The 15,457-nt window shown below is 43.3% G+C and overlaps 1 protein-coding gene across 1 annotated transcript in view; it reads right to left on the bottom strand.

The window, feature by feature from the left end:
- The window catches only part of daam2 (dishevelled associated activator of morphogenesis 2), a 98,122-nt gene that overhangs the window by 38,482 nt on the left and 44,183 nt on the right, over nt 1-15,457 (bottom strand). The window contains exon 3 of the mRNA XM_083684053.1: nt 6,269-6,358. Within this exon, the coding sequence (XP_083540179.1) occupies nt 6,269-6,358 (90 nt within the window). The remainder of the gene's footprint in view (nt 1-6,268; nt 6,359-15,457) is intronic.

The following is a 15,457-nucleotide window of genomic DNA, read 5'->3' as shown; positions in this document are numbered from 1 at the left end:
ATAGAGTGTGTTCTATGTACATGTATTACATTTTGTCTAATCACCTCAATTGATTTCAAATAGTCAGGATCGGGAAACAAGTCAGTACAAAGCTGGAGATGTGTGCTACAGCTCAAAGACGAGACAGAGGGTTCTCTCTAAACATCAAATTCTAAACGAATTCTGGATGCCAAAGGGGTTTCTTCTGTTTGTTTCAGTATTAACCTCATTCTTATTTCAGAGAATCTCGCTTTTATTAAAAAGTCGAGTAATATTGAAGAAAATCAACATTGGACGACCACTGGGTTGGTTGGTCTCTGCCAACTTCAATATCTACCCCCCCCACGACCACACACACACACACACACACACACACACACACACACACACAGAAAACAACGTGTTCCGCAAAACGAGGCATGTAATGTAGATCTTAGCAGCACATTTTCGCTTTCATGTTTTCCGAACTTCAGGGTTTGGCATAGACTCACTCTAACCTCTCATTCACTGGAGTTTCTAGTCAAGCTGTTCTTGCTTTGGAACAGCCGACTTTGACCCCTTGGCTCTTAGCGAATCACTAAAGTGTTTCTCTCAGTCTCTGGTTTCTGGTTATTGGAGCAGCAGTCTGTTCCTTCCACTGAGTTCCTAAGCATTCAAAGAGGCTCTGGGGGCATCCTGGCTGAACCCTTGGACTCTCTTGAGAAGCAAGCTGTCCAAACCCATGACAGCCATGAGCAGAACTGCTTCTTAAGGGAACACACCATACACAAAGACCACTTGTGCACTGCCCCCCTCAGATGATTGTCCCCCAATTGAGAGGAGTGTTGGTCTCTAATGTGTTCAGAAGCCTCGTTTCTCCTTCAACACCATGGGAATTCCATGGCAAATTGAACTAGCAGACTGTTGAAATGTTGTGTTACCCCAATAGATATCATTAGATCAGAAGATTTATTTATTTATGTTAGATTTTTCATTAACCTTTATTTCACCAGGTAAGACCCTTGAGGTTAGAAACCTCTTTTGCGTTGGTGACCTGACAAAAAGGCAGCAAAGCAGTAAAATAACATAATATATATGCCATTTAGCTGACGCTTTTATCCAAAGCGACTTACATTGTACTGAGTGCATACGTTTTTCAGGTCCCAGCAGGAATCGAACCCACAACCTAAGCATTGTTAGCGCCATGCTCTACCAACGGAGCCACAGGGGACCACTGTATTACATATCTAGTTCAGTAGAAATGATGATTAAAGTTAAGGCCAAGGTGAACTGGAGGGAACAACCATTGGATTAACTGAACCTGACAGTCTTGTGGTGTAAATGCTAATGTAACCGATAGCTTTACATAACTGAAGAGGTTGTCTAGACGTTACAGTGGGGGATGCACAAATGTGGTCCTCGTGTTTTTGTCCTTAACTTTTCACCAGTGGCCGAACGACCAGGTATGTGGAGATCGAGAAACGAAAACCAGCAGGACTGCAGGACTCTCAGACTGCACTACAGCAAGGCCGAACACTGTCAATCAGTTTCACAGTCTGTCAATTACAATGAATTTTTCAATCTTTCAATCTTTTTCTGCCTGGAGGTCATCATTGCAATGTTGTCTCTGTCCGAGGAAGAAAGAATGTCCAGCATTCCTGAGCCGGAAATCACAGTGGGGAATATTTAGTTGTGGAAAGCAGGGAAATGAAGTCTCACCCAGAGGGGGGAACTAGACAGGATATTGAATTCTGGGACATTATATTTTAAGCTTCTTCCGGGTAGCTAATGTTACATGGAGTTTGGACACACAGAAGATCTTTGACTGGGGACAGGTAGAGCTTTCTAAGGAGTATGTGTATCATTCATGCTATTCTGACAGTTGGTTTCATGTTATTAACTGAGTGAGAAGTCTGATGGACAGTTCAACAACTCATTGCTGAAAAGCATCAGCAACCATGGACCGTGGACTGAAGACACAGTGTGGCTGGAGGTTTACAGCTCTGATAAGAGCTAGATACTGTGCTCACTCTCACTCCCTCTCTCTCAGCAGCCCACTGGTAATCAACCTAATATGATAATGTGTTTCGGGATACATTTGACAGTAAAGCTCTCTCATTTTCAAGTTAGCGTCTTTTTTAAGAAATGGGGAGGAGATGTTGTGTATTAAACAGACTGCCCTTGTGTATTAAACATAATATGTGGTCTTGCCTTACATCTGTGAGGGAATAAGTACATTGATGGAGCAGGGGGATGGTACAGAGTGTATCAGTGTGCCCCTGGTAATGGGAGTCAGCAGACCACATCCGGCACCCGGACTCAAATCACTCATAAGCCATTAGCCTGTACATCTGGTGCTGTACCTGAGTGCTGCCGTGCAGGGCAAGGATGCGCATGTAAATACACGCGCGCACACACACACATACACACAGACGCGCGCACACACACTATTCATACCCCTTAACGTTTTCCACATTTTGTTATGTTACAGCCTTATTCTAAAATGGATTCAATTCATTTTTTCCCTCATCGATCTACACACAATACTCCATAATGACAAAGCGAAAACAAGTTTTTAGAAATGTTTGCTAATTTATTAAAAATAAAAAACTGAAATACCACATTTACATAACTATTCAGACCCTTTGCTATGACACTCGAAATTGAGCTCAGGTGCATCCTGCTTCCATTGATCATCCTTGAGATGTTTCTACGACTTGATTGGAGTCCACCTGTAGTAAATTCAATTGATTGGACATGATTTGGAATGGCACACACCTGTCTATATAAGGTCCCACAATTGACAGTGCATGTCAGAGCAAAAACCAGGAGGTGACCAAGAACCCAATGGTGACTCTGACACAGCTCCAGAGTTCCTCTGTTGGGTTGGGAGAACCTTCCAGAAGGACAACCATCTTTGCAGCACTCCACCAATCAAGCCTTTATGGTAGAGTGGCCAGACGGAAGCCACTCCTCAGTAAAAAGCACATGACAGCCTGCTTGGAGTTTGCCAAAAGGCACCTAAAGGACTCTCAGACCATGAGAAACAAGATTCTCTGGTCTGATGAAACCAAGATTGAACTATTTGGCCTGAATGCCAAGCGGTACGTCTGGAAGAAACCAGGCACCGCTCATCACCTGGCCAATACCATCCCTACAGTGAAGCATGGTGCTGGCAGCATCATGCTGTGGGGATGTTTTTCAGTGGCGGTGATGGGGGAGACTAGTCGGGATCGAGAGAAGGGTGAACGAAGCAAAGTACTGGGATGTAGTCCCAAAGTAGTCAGACTGGGATGAAGGTTCATCTTCCAACAGGACAACGACCCTAAGCACACAGCCAAGACAACGCAGGAGTGGCTTCAGGACAAGTCTCTGAATGTCCTTGAGTGGCCCAGCCAGAGCCCAGACTTGAACCCGATCAAACATCTCTGGAGAGACCTGAAAATAGCTGTGCACTGACCATCCAATCTGACAGAGCTTGAGAGGATCTACAGAAAAGAATGGGAGAAACTCCCCAAATACAGGTGTGCCAAGCTTGTAGCGTCATACCCAAAAAGACTTGAGGCTATAATCGCTGCCATAGGTGATTCAACAAAGTACTGAGTAAAGGGTCTGAATACTTACGTAAATGTGATATTTCAGTTTTCTTATTTTTAATAAATTAGCAAACATTTCTAAAAACCTGTTTTGGCTTTGTCATTATGGTGTATTGTGTGTAGATTGATGAAGGAAAAAAATATTTTAATCCATTTTAGAGTAAGGCTGTAACATAACATAATGTGGAAAAAGTGAAGGGGTCTGAATACATTCCTAATGCACTGTATATCATCAGGTAGCACCAGCAGTGTGGGTCCTGTTTTTAAACCCTCAAACCGTTATCAAACCTTTAATATCAATGTTTCTGTGCAATGGATGCAAGCAGTACACATACAGTATAGGTGTGCAATGGAATCACTCATACGGTATACTTTATTTGAGTGTTCAAAGTCCAGTGCACACGTTTGTTCTAGTCCGGCACTGACATGTATTCAAACAATCAACATCTTCAAACAATCATTTATTCAACCAGCTGCTTTAGTCCTGGACTGAAGATTTTCAGGAACATTTACAAAGTTAGTCTGTCCTTTCAGAGCTACCGTCAATGGCTTTTCAAATGTTATCCAATGGTCACAAAACAACAACAGCAGCTGCTTTGGCCACGGTAACAAGAGAGCTTCTGTTTCAGGCTGAGAGAAACTTTAGAAGGAAAGGTACTGTGCTATGGGTCGGAGGAACTTCCCATTCAAATCACTGTCATGCTGTAATTCAGCAAAACACTGAAAGGTCACTACTATGTGTGTTTGTGTGTGTGTGTGTGTGTGCGTGCGTGCGTGTGTGCGTTCGTCAGTGAGTGTGCATATGTCTATATATCAGTGTGTGTGCAATGTCACAGCCACATACACGCACACAGGCAGTTCTAAGCAGTCGGTGTGCTGTTTTTGCGATTCTCCATTACACTGGCTGCCTATGAATAAAAGGTTTGTTTAGTTAGTACTCTTTCTTTCCGTTGTGAGTTGTTCCTTGGTCCTGGTCTCTGTTTCCTGGCGCTGGCATCGGGTGTTTCTGTACTGCAGACTAACAAAGGAAATGGTTTTTGACTGGAGAGACAGGGGAGCTAGGACAGTCCTAACTCCTACATGTAGAACGCAGCCTTGAACGGTTCCAAGTGCTCAGTCTGCCAACTGCCAATCAGTGTTGCACCCATTTTAAGAAACATCATGCATGTCATGTCCAATGCGGTATATTTTGTGTCGTTTATTGGAAATTGTCAATTGTGTGATGTATTATAATGCATATCTAATACTAAATAACATATACTGTATACTGTGTGTGTATAATTGACACATACAGTGGCTTCGGAAAGCTTTCAGACCCCTTCACTTTTTCCATATTTTGTTGTGTTATAGACTCAATTTAAAATGGATGTGCATGAATCCACACACAATACCCCATAATGACAAAGTGAAAACACATTTTTAGAAATGTTTGTAAATATATTAAAAATGAATTACAGGAATACCTCATTTGCATAAGTATTCTAAGTCACTCAACAAGTTGAATTGAGTCCATCTGAGTGCAAAGATAATAGTTCATGTGATTTTCGAATTCATATCTTTGGTTTTTATAGTCTCTGGTATAAGAATCAATCACACACAGTGTGGATTAGGCTGTCACTACCAATTCAGCAAATTTCATAATTTTCTCTTGATCCTGACAAACTCCCCAGTCCCTGCCGGTGACAAACCTACCCATAACATGATGCAGCTACCACTATTTTTTACAAGAGGGATGGTGCGGAAACTGCATTGCTGAATTTGCACTAAACTTAATGTTTGCTTTTTGCTCTCTGCCATTCAACTTTGTAGATTTGTGTAAGTCTCCTTAGGCCTCAGAGTAGCATTCCTGAGCAGTTTTGTTCCTCTCCATTTGCTCAGTTTGTAATGACAACCTGATCCACACAGTGTGTAATTGATTCCTATGTAAATCAGAAACCCTATAAAAACAAGATATTAATTCCAAAATCACATGAACTATTATCCTTACGTTAAGATTAACTCAATTCAACTTACTGAGTGACTTGTTGATGACATTTTTGCATTTGAGCTAATTTTAAGAGGGTCATAGCAAAGGGTCTGAATACTTATTCCGAGCTAGCCGGAATAATACTTTTCGCTTTGTCATTATGGGGTATTGTGTGTGGATTGATGGCAAAAATAATAATTGAATACATTTTAAATTGAGTCTATAACAACAAAATGAAAGGTTTGTGCTTTCACCGTGTGAAAAAACAGTCCTTCTATCCTATCTCTATCTCCCTCTATCTCTAGTTTTCATCCTACACACAAACACACACACACACACACACACACACACACACACACACACACACACACACACACACACACACACACAGACACACAGACACACACACACAACTGCCAGGGCCTATCACATCGCCACACTGTAGCCCACATACTGTAGACATGTGAAAGAGGTTCAGCCCTGCTTCCAGAGCAGGCCTTTGCCAAAAAATGTTCACTCCTTCAGACGGTATGTTGACAATTTGAACGTTGCATGAGGAAAAAACATGTCCAATAGTGTGTGTGTGTGTGTGCGTGCGTGCGTGCGTGCGCATGTGTGTATGCGTGTCTTGTTTAAGAGACTGTCATTCAAAACAAACGTCTAGGCTAAGTATGTCAGTTCAGTTGAGCGTCAGTCATAGTGGCAGCAGTTTGAATTGAGCACATAGAGAGTTAGACCCAGAACTCACCTTCTTCTTGCTGCAGTAGATTTGCCATTTCTTCTCGGCGGGCAGAGCAAACATAGCCTCCCTGTTCTTGTCTGTGAGGTCCAATTCATCCTGTGACAACAACAGAGGAGGGAAATTAATCATTCACTCAATCCAGTGCTCAGTCAATCGATACATAGGCTATAACAATTCTTAACAATGTGTAACAAGTATGATCTGTTTGCCTGAGGCTGGATTCCAAACCATGTCATGTGATCACAACGTTCTCATGAAGCAGCGTTATAACCATTTTTCGAGCTTACTTCTAGGTTTCAGGTCAGCAATTTCACTACACGATGCTGATGATCTGCTAGATCCACTTCCCTTTGACCTCCTCCTTCTCCACAGCAACCGATAATGCAGGAATCCATCAAATAACTCAAAGGTTTATGTTTCATTTTTCATGACAGTGGAATTCTCCAATAGCAGTGACTGTATGAGTTATGAACGTGCTAGCAGTTTGCTAAAACCATAAACTCTTTACACAACAATACATATTTATTGTCATGTATTAAGTATTATAGTATGCATTAAATGAGCAGTCCAGTGGAAACTGGGATTTACATAGAATTTTATTCACATTTGAACTAAGGCAGATGAAATTAGCATCACCAAAGTATACAATATATTATTGCTGTGTCCGCTAAGCTTTATCTGAAGTACGAGGATTTGAAGTCTGAATCGATTTTCTTAGCCGAGTGCGACCTGACATCATCGCTCGTTAACATCTAATCTGTTACGGTTCCCCCTCCTAACCGACCCTCTGGCACCACCTCGAGGCCGCGGCGGTCATCACTGGAGCGTCTCCCCAGTCGACAGTGCACCTGGACCCGATCCCCAATCAACGCACCTGCAACCCATCCCCAATCAACACCCTATAAAAGCCCTGCCTGATCTTCACTCCAGTGCCAGATAGTGCTGTGACTTACGGTAAACCTTCCACGAGACCCACAGCCGCTTCTAGCCCTCCAGAGTTCCTAGCTGTTCCTTGTGTTTTGTCTTTTCCCTTTTCCCTTGTGACTCACCTCGTTCTCCTGTGATCCCCTAGAACCCTCGTCTACCTTCCACGGACCTATCCCATTCCTGTCTGACTACCCGCCTGCCTGCCCGACCCCTGCTCGTCTGACTACCCGCCTGCCTGCCGAACCCCGGACCGACCCTGGACTACTCTCATTTGGATTATCTCTCTCTCCCCTACTCTTTTCCCTTTTATTATTAAATATGCCTTTGGGCTTCATCTACCCTCTCTGTGTGCCGTCGCTTGGTTCCTCAGACCTTCTGTGTAACGTAATCCCTCACATGACTGCCACAAAAAAAGATAGGATTGTCTCCAGGTGGATCAACACAATGTTTGTACGCTAGCTACTTGTAAACTACATGAGAGACACATTCAAAATGCCCACTCAGGGTAAAACAAGTAAACAAGCAGCTTTGAAAAGAAGCATATAGCCATGTAACAAGTGAAATTGTCATGTTACAACTTATCATTACTTTGCATCATGGATCAGTTTATGTAGTTACTGGAAGGCATGAACGTAATGGAATGTTGACATGGAACATTTCCACTTCAGGGATTAGTCAGGCCCATATCAACAATCGGAAACTATCTATGTATTAAAAAATAAGCAATGGAAAAAGATTGGTGCTTTAGCAGGAGACTGCATCAAAGATAGGATTCATGAAATTGAAAATGGTCGATTTGGCAAGAGAAGCATGCCTTTTTTGCAAAGTGAAGCTGCTATCTAGCTAGCTAACATTAGCTAGGTATGAAGCTAGCAAGCATCGTGTTCACATCTAGAGGTAATACCTACTTTGTTTTGGGTGGTTAATATGCAGAAGTCTAGCAGTAGTTGTTACTGCGGTAGCCTATCGTTTGTTTAGTAACATTACATTCATGCTGAATATTCAGTGAATATGTTGTTACCTAGGGATAGTGTACTGCTGAAATCAGAGCAATTGAGTTGGCTGGACTGCCACTTGAAACGGTGTCAGTTCAGTTCATCAGCCAACCCATAAACCTATCGAGACAGCAAATACAACATAACACAACACAACAGAGAGTTTAGTATTCACTCTGGTGTTGTGTCCATTTGTGCACCGTGGAACAAGGCACCTCCCCTGAGCTTTTGAAATGCATATGAGCTCAGGAAATGAGTCTCAGCCATGGAGGAAAAAGTGAAGTCCTGGAAAGTGCCCTGGGACAAGGAGAGAAAAAGAGAGGGATAGACAGAAGCAGAGAAAGGAGGAGAGGAGGGGATGCTAAAGCACCAGGCTTTGTGCTCCACTCTACACACTAATCTAACCATAATGGCTCTGTTGCCATGACGTCAACCCTACAGCCATGGTTGGATAACAATCCTCTTCAGACTTATAACTGCAGGGGGGTTGGGGGGGGGGGGGGGTCTCGGATGCTCTGGCAGATTGCCTGTTCACGGGTCATAACCCCGGTGTCCACACCACTGATGTTTCTGAGATAATTCCGGCTAGCTCGGAATCAGTGGGAAAAGACCCCTGGATTTGGACTAGATGCGCCAGGTAGCTTTATCCCTCCGTGCCTCAGCCTCCCGTTAATGACCTCCTGACAGTCGTGTAGTAGTAGCTAAATGGGACCAACAGGTAGTGGATGGGGGGGGGGTCCATGCTTTGGGCCGGCCAATCAGAAAACTATGCATTAAGCATATAAATAATAATTTGTCATCTTTTAAAACAATGTTTTTACTGTTTCCATTGTTTAAACAATGAATAAAGTTTGTATGGCCTTAGGGCCACAAAGGGGACCTTTTACAGTAGACGTCTAAGTTGATAGACTGTGGGTTGGATGGTGATGGAGGGGGGGGTGGTAGATAGACTGAGGGGTGAATAGTGATGGTGATGGCGGGGGGGGGGTAGATAGACTGTAGGGTGGATGGTGATGGGGGGGGTTGGATAGCATACTGGGGTGTCGTCAGTTTAACAGGGTTAAGGTCGTTGCTTCAGTTGCTGGCAGGTGTTAAATGCTTCATCTTGATGTGTTTGTGTGTGTGTGTGTGTGTGTGTGTGTGTGTGTGTGTGTGTGTGTGTGTGTGGTGTGTGTGTGCTCGCTCTGTAAGAGAGAGAGAGGAAGAGAGTGAGAGGAAATGGGGGTGAAAGAGGAATGTCAATGTCGTGCCAACCAGGGCACTTTTCAATGAAAGAAGACCGGAGGTGTGTGTGCAGTTCCACAACAAACCCCAACATTTGCTACCACAATCCTATCACATGGTGTAATTAGGACTAACAGAAACAGCAAGAGAACATAAAAAGTGCTTGAAAATAAATTATTTGCATTATTTCAGCAGAGATAGTCCCCCTATTTCAGGGTACCCAAAAGTAATGGGACAATTGGCTTAACAGATGTTTCTGGTAAGTCAGGTGTGTTCCGTCACATCATCTCTGCAGGCATAAGAGAGTTGTCAATGTCTGTTATTGATTCTAGGATATGCATTTGCCTTTGGAATCTGCTATTGTGCTCCACTCTACACACTAATCTAACCATAATGGCTCTGTAGCCATGACGTCAACCATACAGCCATGGTTGGATAAGAATCCTCTTCAGATTTATAACTGCAGGGGGTTGGGCTTGTTTGATTTGAAATCATTTGAATTGTAGAGCCAAAAGAAGAAGAAATGCTTCACTGTCCCATTACTTACGCAGGGCGCTGTATATAGCCTAAACAAAAATAACAACAACAACATTTAATTGAACAGGTGTTGCTGCTGGTCATCTATCACTGACTATAGCAGAGGGAGAGAGAGCCGCTGCAAGTTACCACACACAGCCATGCAATATTATATTAAAAAATATATTAAACACAGCTCTGTTGCAGCAAACCCGAGCCTGGCCCGGTCTGAATCAATTGTCAGAAAATCAGGCCCCAGCCCGGTCCGAGCCTGTCGGGTTCCATAGGGTTGGGGCTGAAATGTAAAACTCTACACCAGCCCCTAACCTCTAACCAAACTGAACCACCTGCTGCACCTCCTGGTAGGCCTCTCCATTGGCCCACACACTCCAGTGCTACTCACATGAACCAAAGCTAATATTGATTCACCTGCTACCAGAGAAGAAAAATACATACCCAGCCTCAAGAAATCCCCCCTCTCTTTCATATTTCAGCTAAAACCTAAAACAAATTAAAATGGGTGTTGGGCGCTTGACGTGAGCTATACCCGCCTATCGGTCATTCTTTCCTTTTCCAAACGTCTGAAGAAGGAGATAAACATACAAAGGTAGAGATGGATTAAACAGAAGCTAAAGCTGGATACTCCAGCGGCTAGAGAAATTACCTCGTTTGGAGAGGGTCTAGAGCAGTGAAACTCTGAAACCAACACTGTTCATTTAGAGTTCTGTATACAAATTGACAAGAGCCTTTACGTCACTGCACCTTATGAAAAAATTCTGTCAGAGCTGCTTAGACGACACCTCAATCCAAAACTCGCTCCTGAGCTGGTCAGATAAGTCAGTGGATAGAGGGATGTGATGGAGGAGAGAGGTAGGGAGAGAGACATTTGAGTGTAGAGTGGTGTGGAGAGAGAGGTGGAGAGGAGGTAGGAGCAAAGAGGAACATCATGAGCAAGTGTGTGTGTGTGTGTGTGTGTGTGTGTGTGTGTGTGAGAGAGAGAGAGAGAGAGAGAGAGACAAAGAGAGACACAAGAGACAGAGAGAGAGAGGGAGAGGGAGAGGGAGAGGGAGAGAGAGAGAGAGACAGGGGGCATGGGGAGGAAACTAGGGGAAGGAAAAGGTGTGTGAGTGAGTAGGTGAGAGAAGTGGGGTGGGAGCAGGTGTTGATGCATGATTGTGGTAAGTGATTAAGAGTGTGTGAGAAGTCCACAAAGGGAAAGTGTTAGTTCACACACACACACACACAGACAGACACACACACAGACACACACACACACACACACACACACACACACACACCGCACCTTCCGCTCCAGCTCTCTCAGGGTGGGACAGAAGAGGAGAGGAAAGGCTGGCAAGATGGGAGGAAGTCATATGCAGCCCCAAGGGGACCTACAGGAAGCTGTAGCAACCATTATTGACCAAAGGAGAGGAGAGAGACAGAAACTGTGTGTGTGTGTGTGTGTGTGTGTGTGTGTGTGTGTGTGTGTGTGTGTGTGTGTGTGTGTGTGTGTGTGTGTGTGACACTGAAGCGTGACTCCCTGGCTCCTAGAAACCTAACACACCCTGTGAAAAGTCCCAGATCAGTGTCTTGGGTTTGGGCACACTTGTAATTGGCACCTCCACCCTCTGCCACCCACCAGCGTACATCCACCTCCCTCACTACCCCTCCCCTCATCCCACACCTCTCTGTGCTCCAAGTGATCCTAGATCAAGTCAGGCTAACAGGGTTGGCTAAGGACACAGAGGGTTGCCAAAGAGAGACGGAGAGAGAGAGAGAGAGAGAGAGAGAGAGAGAGAGAGAGAGAGAGAGAGAGAAAGAGAGAGAGAGCCAGGAAGTCAGTTAAGACAGACATGCACTAAAGGAATGAGAGAGGAACAGGAAAGAGCCATGGCCTCCGCAGGTGGAGGTAGAAATCGGAGGACGGGCTCATTGTAATGAGGTATGGTATTTCCTATTCCTTTCCATGCAGTACAATGAGCCCGTCCTCTGATGTCTGCCTCCACCAGCCTCCCTTGGCTCACGGGGTGGAGAGTTGCTCCATTCCCCACTCTTATGCAACACATTCTTCTTCTCATCCGGCTCCAAGGACCATTCCCTGCGCTCCTTATCCAAGAGTTAACGCTTATAATAATAATAAAAAATAGAATAAAAACAAAAATCCTGATGGAGGAAATTTGCCAATGAACTATGACCTATGACCGATGGTCCCCAAAGAGCAAAGGGCTAAAGTCAACTGTTGCTTAGAATAGTGGTGCGGCTAGCCTGTCTCATAGCAAGCGTCAATATGAATATAATGTTTAAAAAAAAGATTAATATGAAAATAATGCTAGTTTTCAGACACTTGGTTCCAAATAAATAATATCATGTAATACAATTCTAAAGTCTAAAAAGATAGCAGAAAGGTAATGGTGGAGATATCAGACTACTTGGTTGGATGTTGGCCTAGGATGGCAGGCTTAAAACTGTCCCAGATCTATCTCTGCAGGGAGGCAGAGAGAGAGAAAAACAATGAGAGAGAATAAAGAGACAGAAACAGAAGGAGAGAGAGAGTGGCGGACAAAAACAGAGAATAAAGAGAGAGAAACAGAGGGAAAGAGAAAGTAACAGACAAAAACACAGAGAGAGAGAGAGCGCGCACAAGACAGACTTATCCGTCATCTGCCCCTGCCATGCCAGATGTTGGCCCACTAGTCCTGCCAACTGGGATGGGCTCAATAAGCTGCTCCCTGCTCATTGCAACCCAGAACAGCCTATGCTCTAAGTAGTGTGACAAAGGACTATCCCATATGAAAGCATTAGAAAACACACTCACAATCAACATGAAATGTATCAAGATGGTTAACTTATGTATTCAGAGTAATGATTGCTAATTAGTGGGATACTTTCACGTATTAGTGGGCTTGCATCAGAAAGTCCAACTCTTGATATTCCAATTACTTATTTTACTTTCACATTATTGTTATTATTATTATTATTATTATTATTATTATTATTATTATTATTATGCCTGCTACTCCTCTTACAGCTTTTAAGCTATTTACACCAATGAAACGTTATACTTTTAGAAATATTCACCTTTTTGGAACTAAAAAACGTAAAACAGAATGTTGAGTTAGGCCGACTGCCCTGAAACTTTCAAGACTCTTGAATAAAAACAGCAGTTCTTTGAATGATTACACAGCAATGCACTCTCTAGGCACTCTCTAGGTTCTACCTGAACCCACTCTCAACCACTTAACCAACCAACTCTACCACTCTCAAACACTTAACCAACCAACTCTCTACTCACTCCACTGAACTATCCAAGGCTCATCCTATCTATCTGTCTATCTATCTATCTATCTATCTATCTATCTATCTATCTATCTATCTATCTATACATCTGTGTAGACTGACTCCACTTAAAGAACTTCCATTCATGATGTTTCCTTAACCTATCAATTTCAAATCAACTTTTAAATGTCCAGACTTGTGTAACTTCAGTTGCTTGAGAAATCGTTTTCATATTATTTATGCTTTTTGTGCTGTACTCGAATTTGCCTGAAATCCTATGGCCATTCGCTCTGAATGGGGAAATACTATACAGATTGTTGATACCATTTAGACCTTTTGAACATCTCTCTCTCCCCATTCATTTCTGGTCTGCATTGTATGGTGGCAGTGCCAGAGTTGGGTTTGGTGCACTGTGAACTTAGTGTGCGCCATAGAGACATGGCTGCCATATGTAGACTTCTCAACAGCGAACCAGACAGAGATTTATTTTCTAGCTGCAAATTAAAGTGACACCATTGTTGACCCTGTTATGTAAAAAAAGTGGAATTCTGCCTATCCATGTTGGCATTATGAACACACACACACACACACACACACACACACACACAGACACAGACACAGACACAGACACAGACACACACACACACACACACACACACACACACACACACACACACACACACACACACACACACACACACACACACACATACAGATAAAGCCAATTCCAATTACCCAAACGTAAGAACATTTTATCTCAGAGTGTAATTGCTATCACCCATTTTTGCCAGAATTGCCAGATAAACAAACATGTTGCCAGCACTCCACCACAGACTGTACTCAATAGGTGGCACATTTTCAAGGCACATCATTGACGTGTCTGTGCCTTGAAAATACAACACTGTTAAGAAACCGCTTGAACAAGCTCAAATTTGATGGAGTGCAGAGCAGGAAATTCTCTGGGCAGCTCTAAATGGGTATTGTGATTAGTGGTATCTATTAACTTATCTTATGTTGTACCTGTCCACATCAATCTGAATTGCTCACAGGTTAATTTGCATCAGTTTTAGAGTTAGTTCACGACATGGAAGGCTTTCAAACTCGGTGCTCCAAACGGGTTCACAACAGATCAAACTGTGCATTTCCTTACATGTCATGGGCTTGTGATGGGTTGGAGCATTGGAGTTGTGAAGAAGAAATGACAGAGTTGGCAGAATACTGACTAGTTTAAGTACAGTGCAGCACAGCAGTGACTAGGTACCAAGTCTACTGTGTGGTTGGGGACCTTATATACTGCAGAACTTTTTTTGTACCATTCCCCAGATCTGTGCCTCGACACAATCCTGTCTCTGAGGTCTACGGACAATTCCTTCGAACTCATGGCCTGGTTTTTGCTCTGACAGGCACTGTCAACTTGGGACCTTATATAGACAGGTGTGTGCCATTCCAAATCATTGTCCAATCAATTGAATTTACCACAGGTGGACTCCAGTCAAGTCGCAGAAACATCTCAAGGATGATCAATGGAAACAGGATGCACCTGAGCTCAATTTCGAGTGCCATAGCAAATGGTCTGAATACTTATGTAAATGTGATATCAGTTTTTTATTTTTAATAAATCAGCAAACATTTCTAAAACCCTGTTTTAGCTTTGTCATTATGGAGTATTGTGTGTAGATTGATGAGGGGAAAAAATTAATTTAATCAATTTTAGAATAAGGCTGTAACATAACAACATGTGGAAAAAGTGAAGGGGTCTGAATACTTTCCGAATGCACTGTATATATGAGCCAATAGTGGGGGAACTAGCCTATTTATCAACTATTTGGGAGACTCAATTATGGGGTGCCAGTCAGGACCCCCAAACACACATGGAGGTGGTTTATTCCTATATGGTTTGCCCCAGATCTGTCACTCATACTCCAGGCTCCACTGTGGCATATTTCTCCTTATCAAGAAAACTGAGGTCAATCCATTTTAGAAGAATGATCCCTCTCTCCTGCAGACATGGAAACACACTCAGTTATGTTTTCCTCTGTGTTTCTGCCTCCCCTGTGTGGCACAAAACCTTCAGCTCAACATGCAGACTGAGGTATTGGTGAAAACATCCGGATGTTGAAACATCCAAGAATCCAATTGAACAGATGTTCAAATGGCTCGTCCAACCTTTCAGCGAGTCGGCCACAGGATCGGCAAACCAGATTTCCAGAAGGCCAGTCAACCAAGCTACTGGTTCATGTCCAGAACAAACCAAGTT

Source organism: Argentina silus (genome assembly GCF_951799395.1).
Source record: "Argentina silus genome assembly, chromosome: 13".
Taxonomy (NCBI): Eukaryota; Metazoa; Chordata; class Actinopteri; order Argentiniformes; family Argentinidae; genus Argentina; species Argentina silus.
The sequence above is the reverse complement of the archived record's forward strand: the minus strand, read 5'-3'. Positions and strand labels throughout refer to the sequence as shown.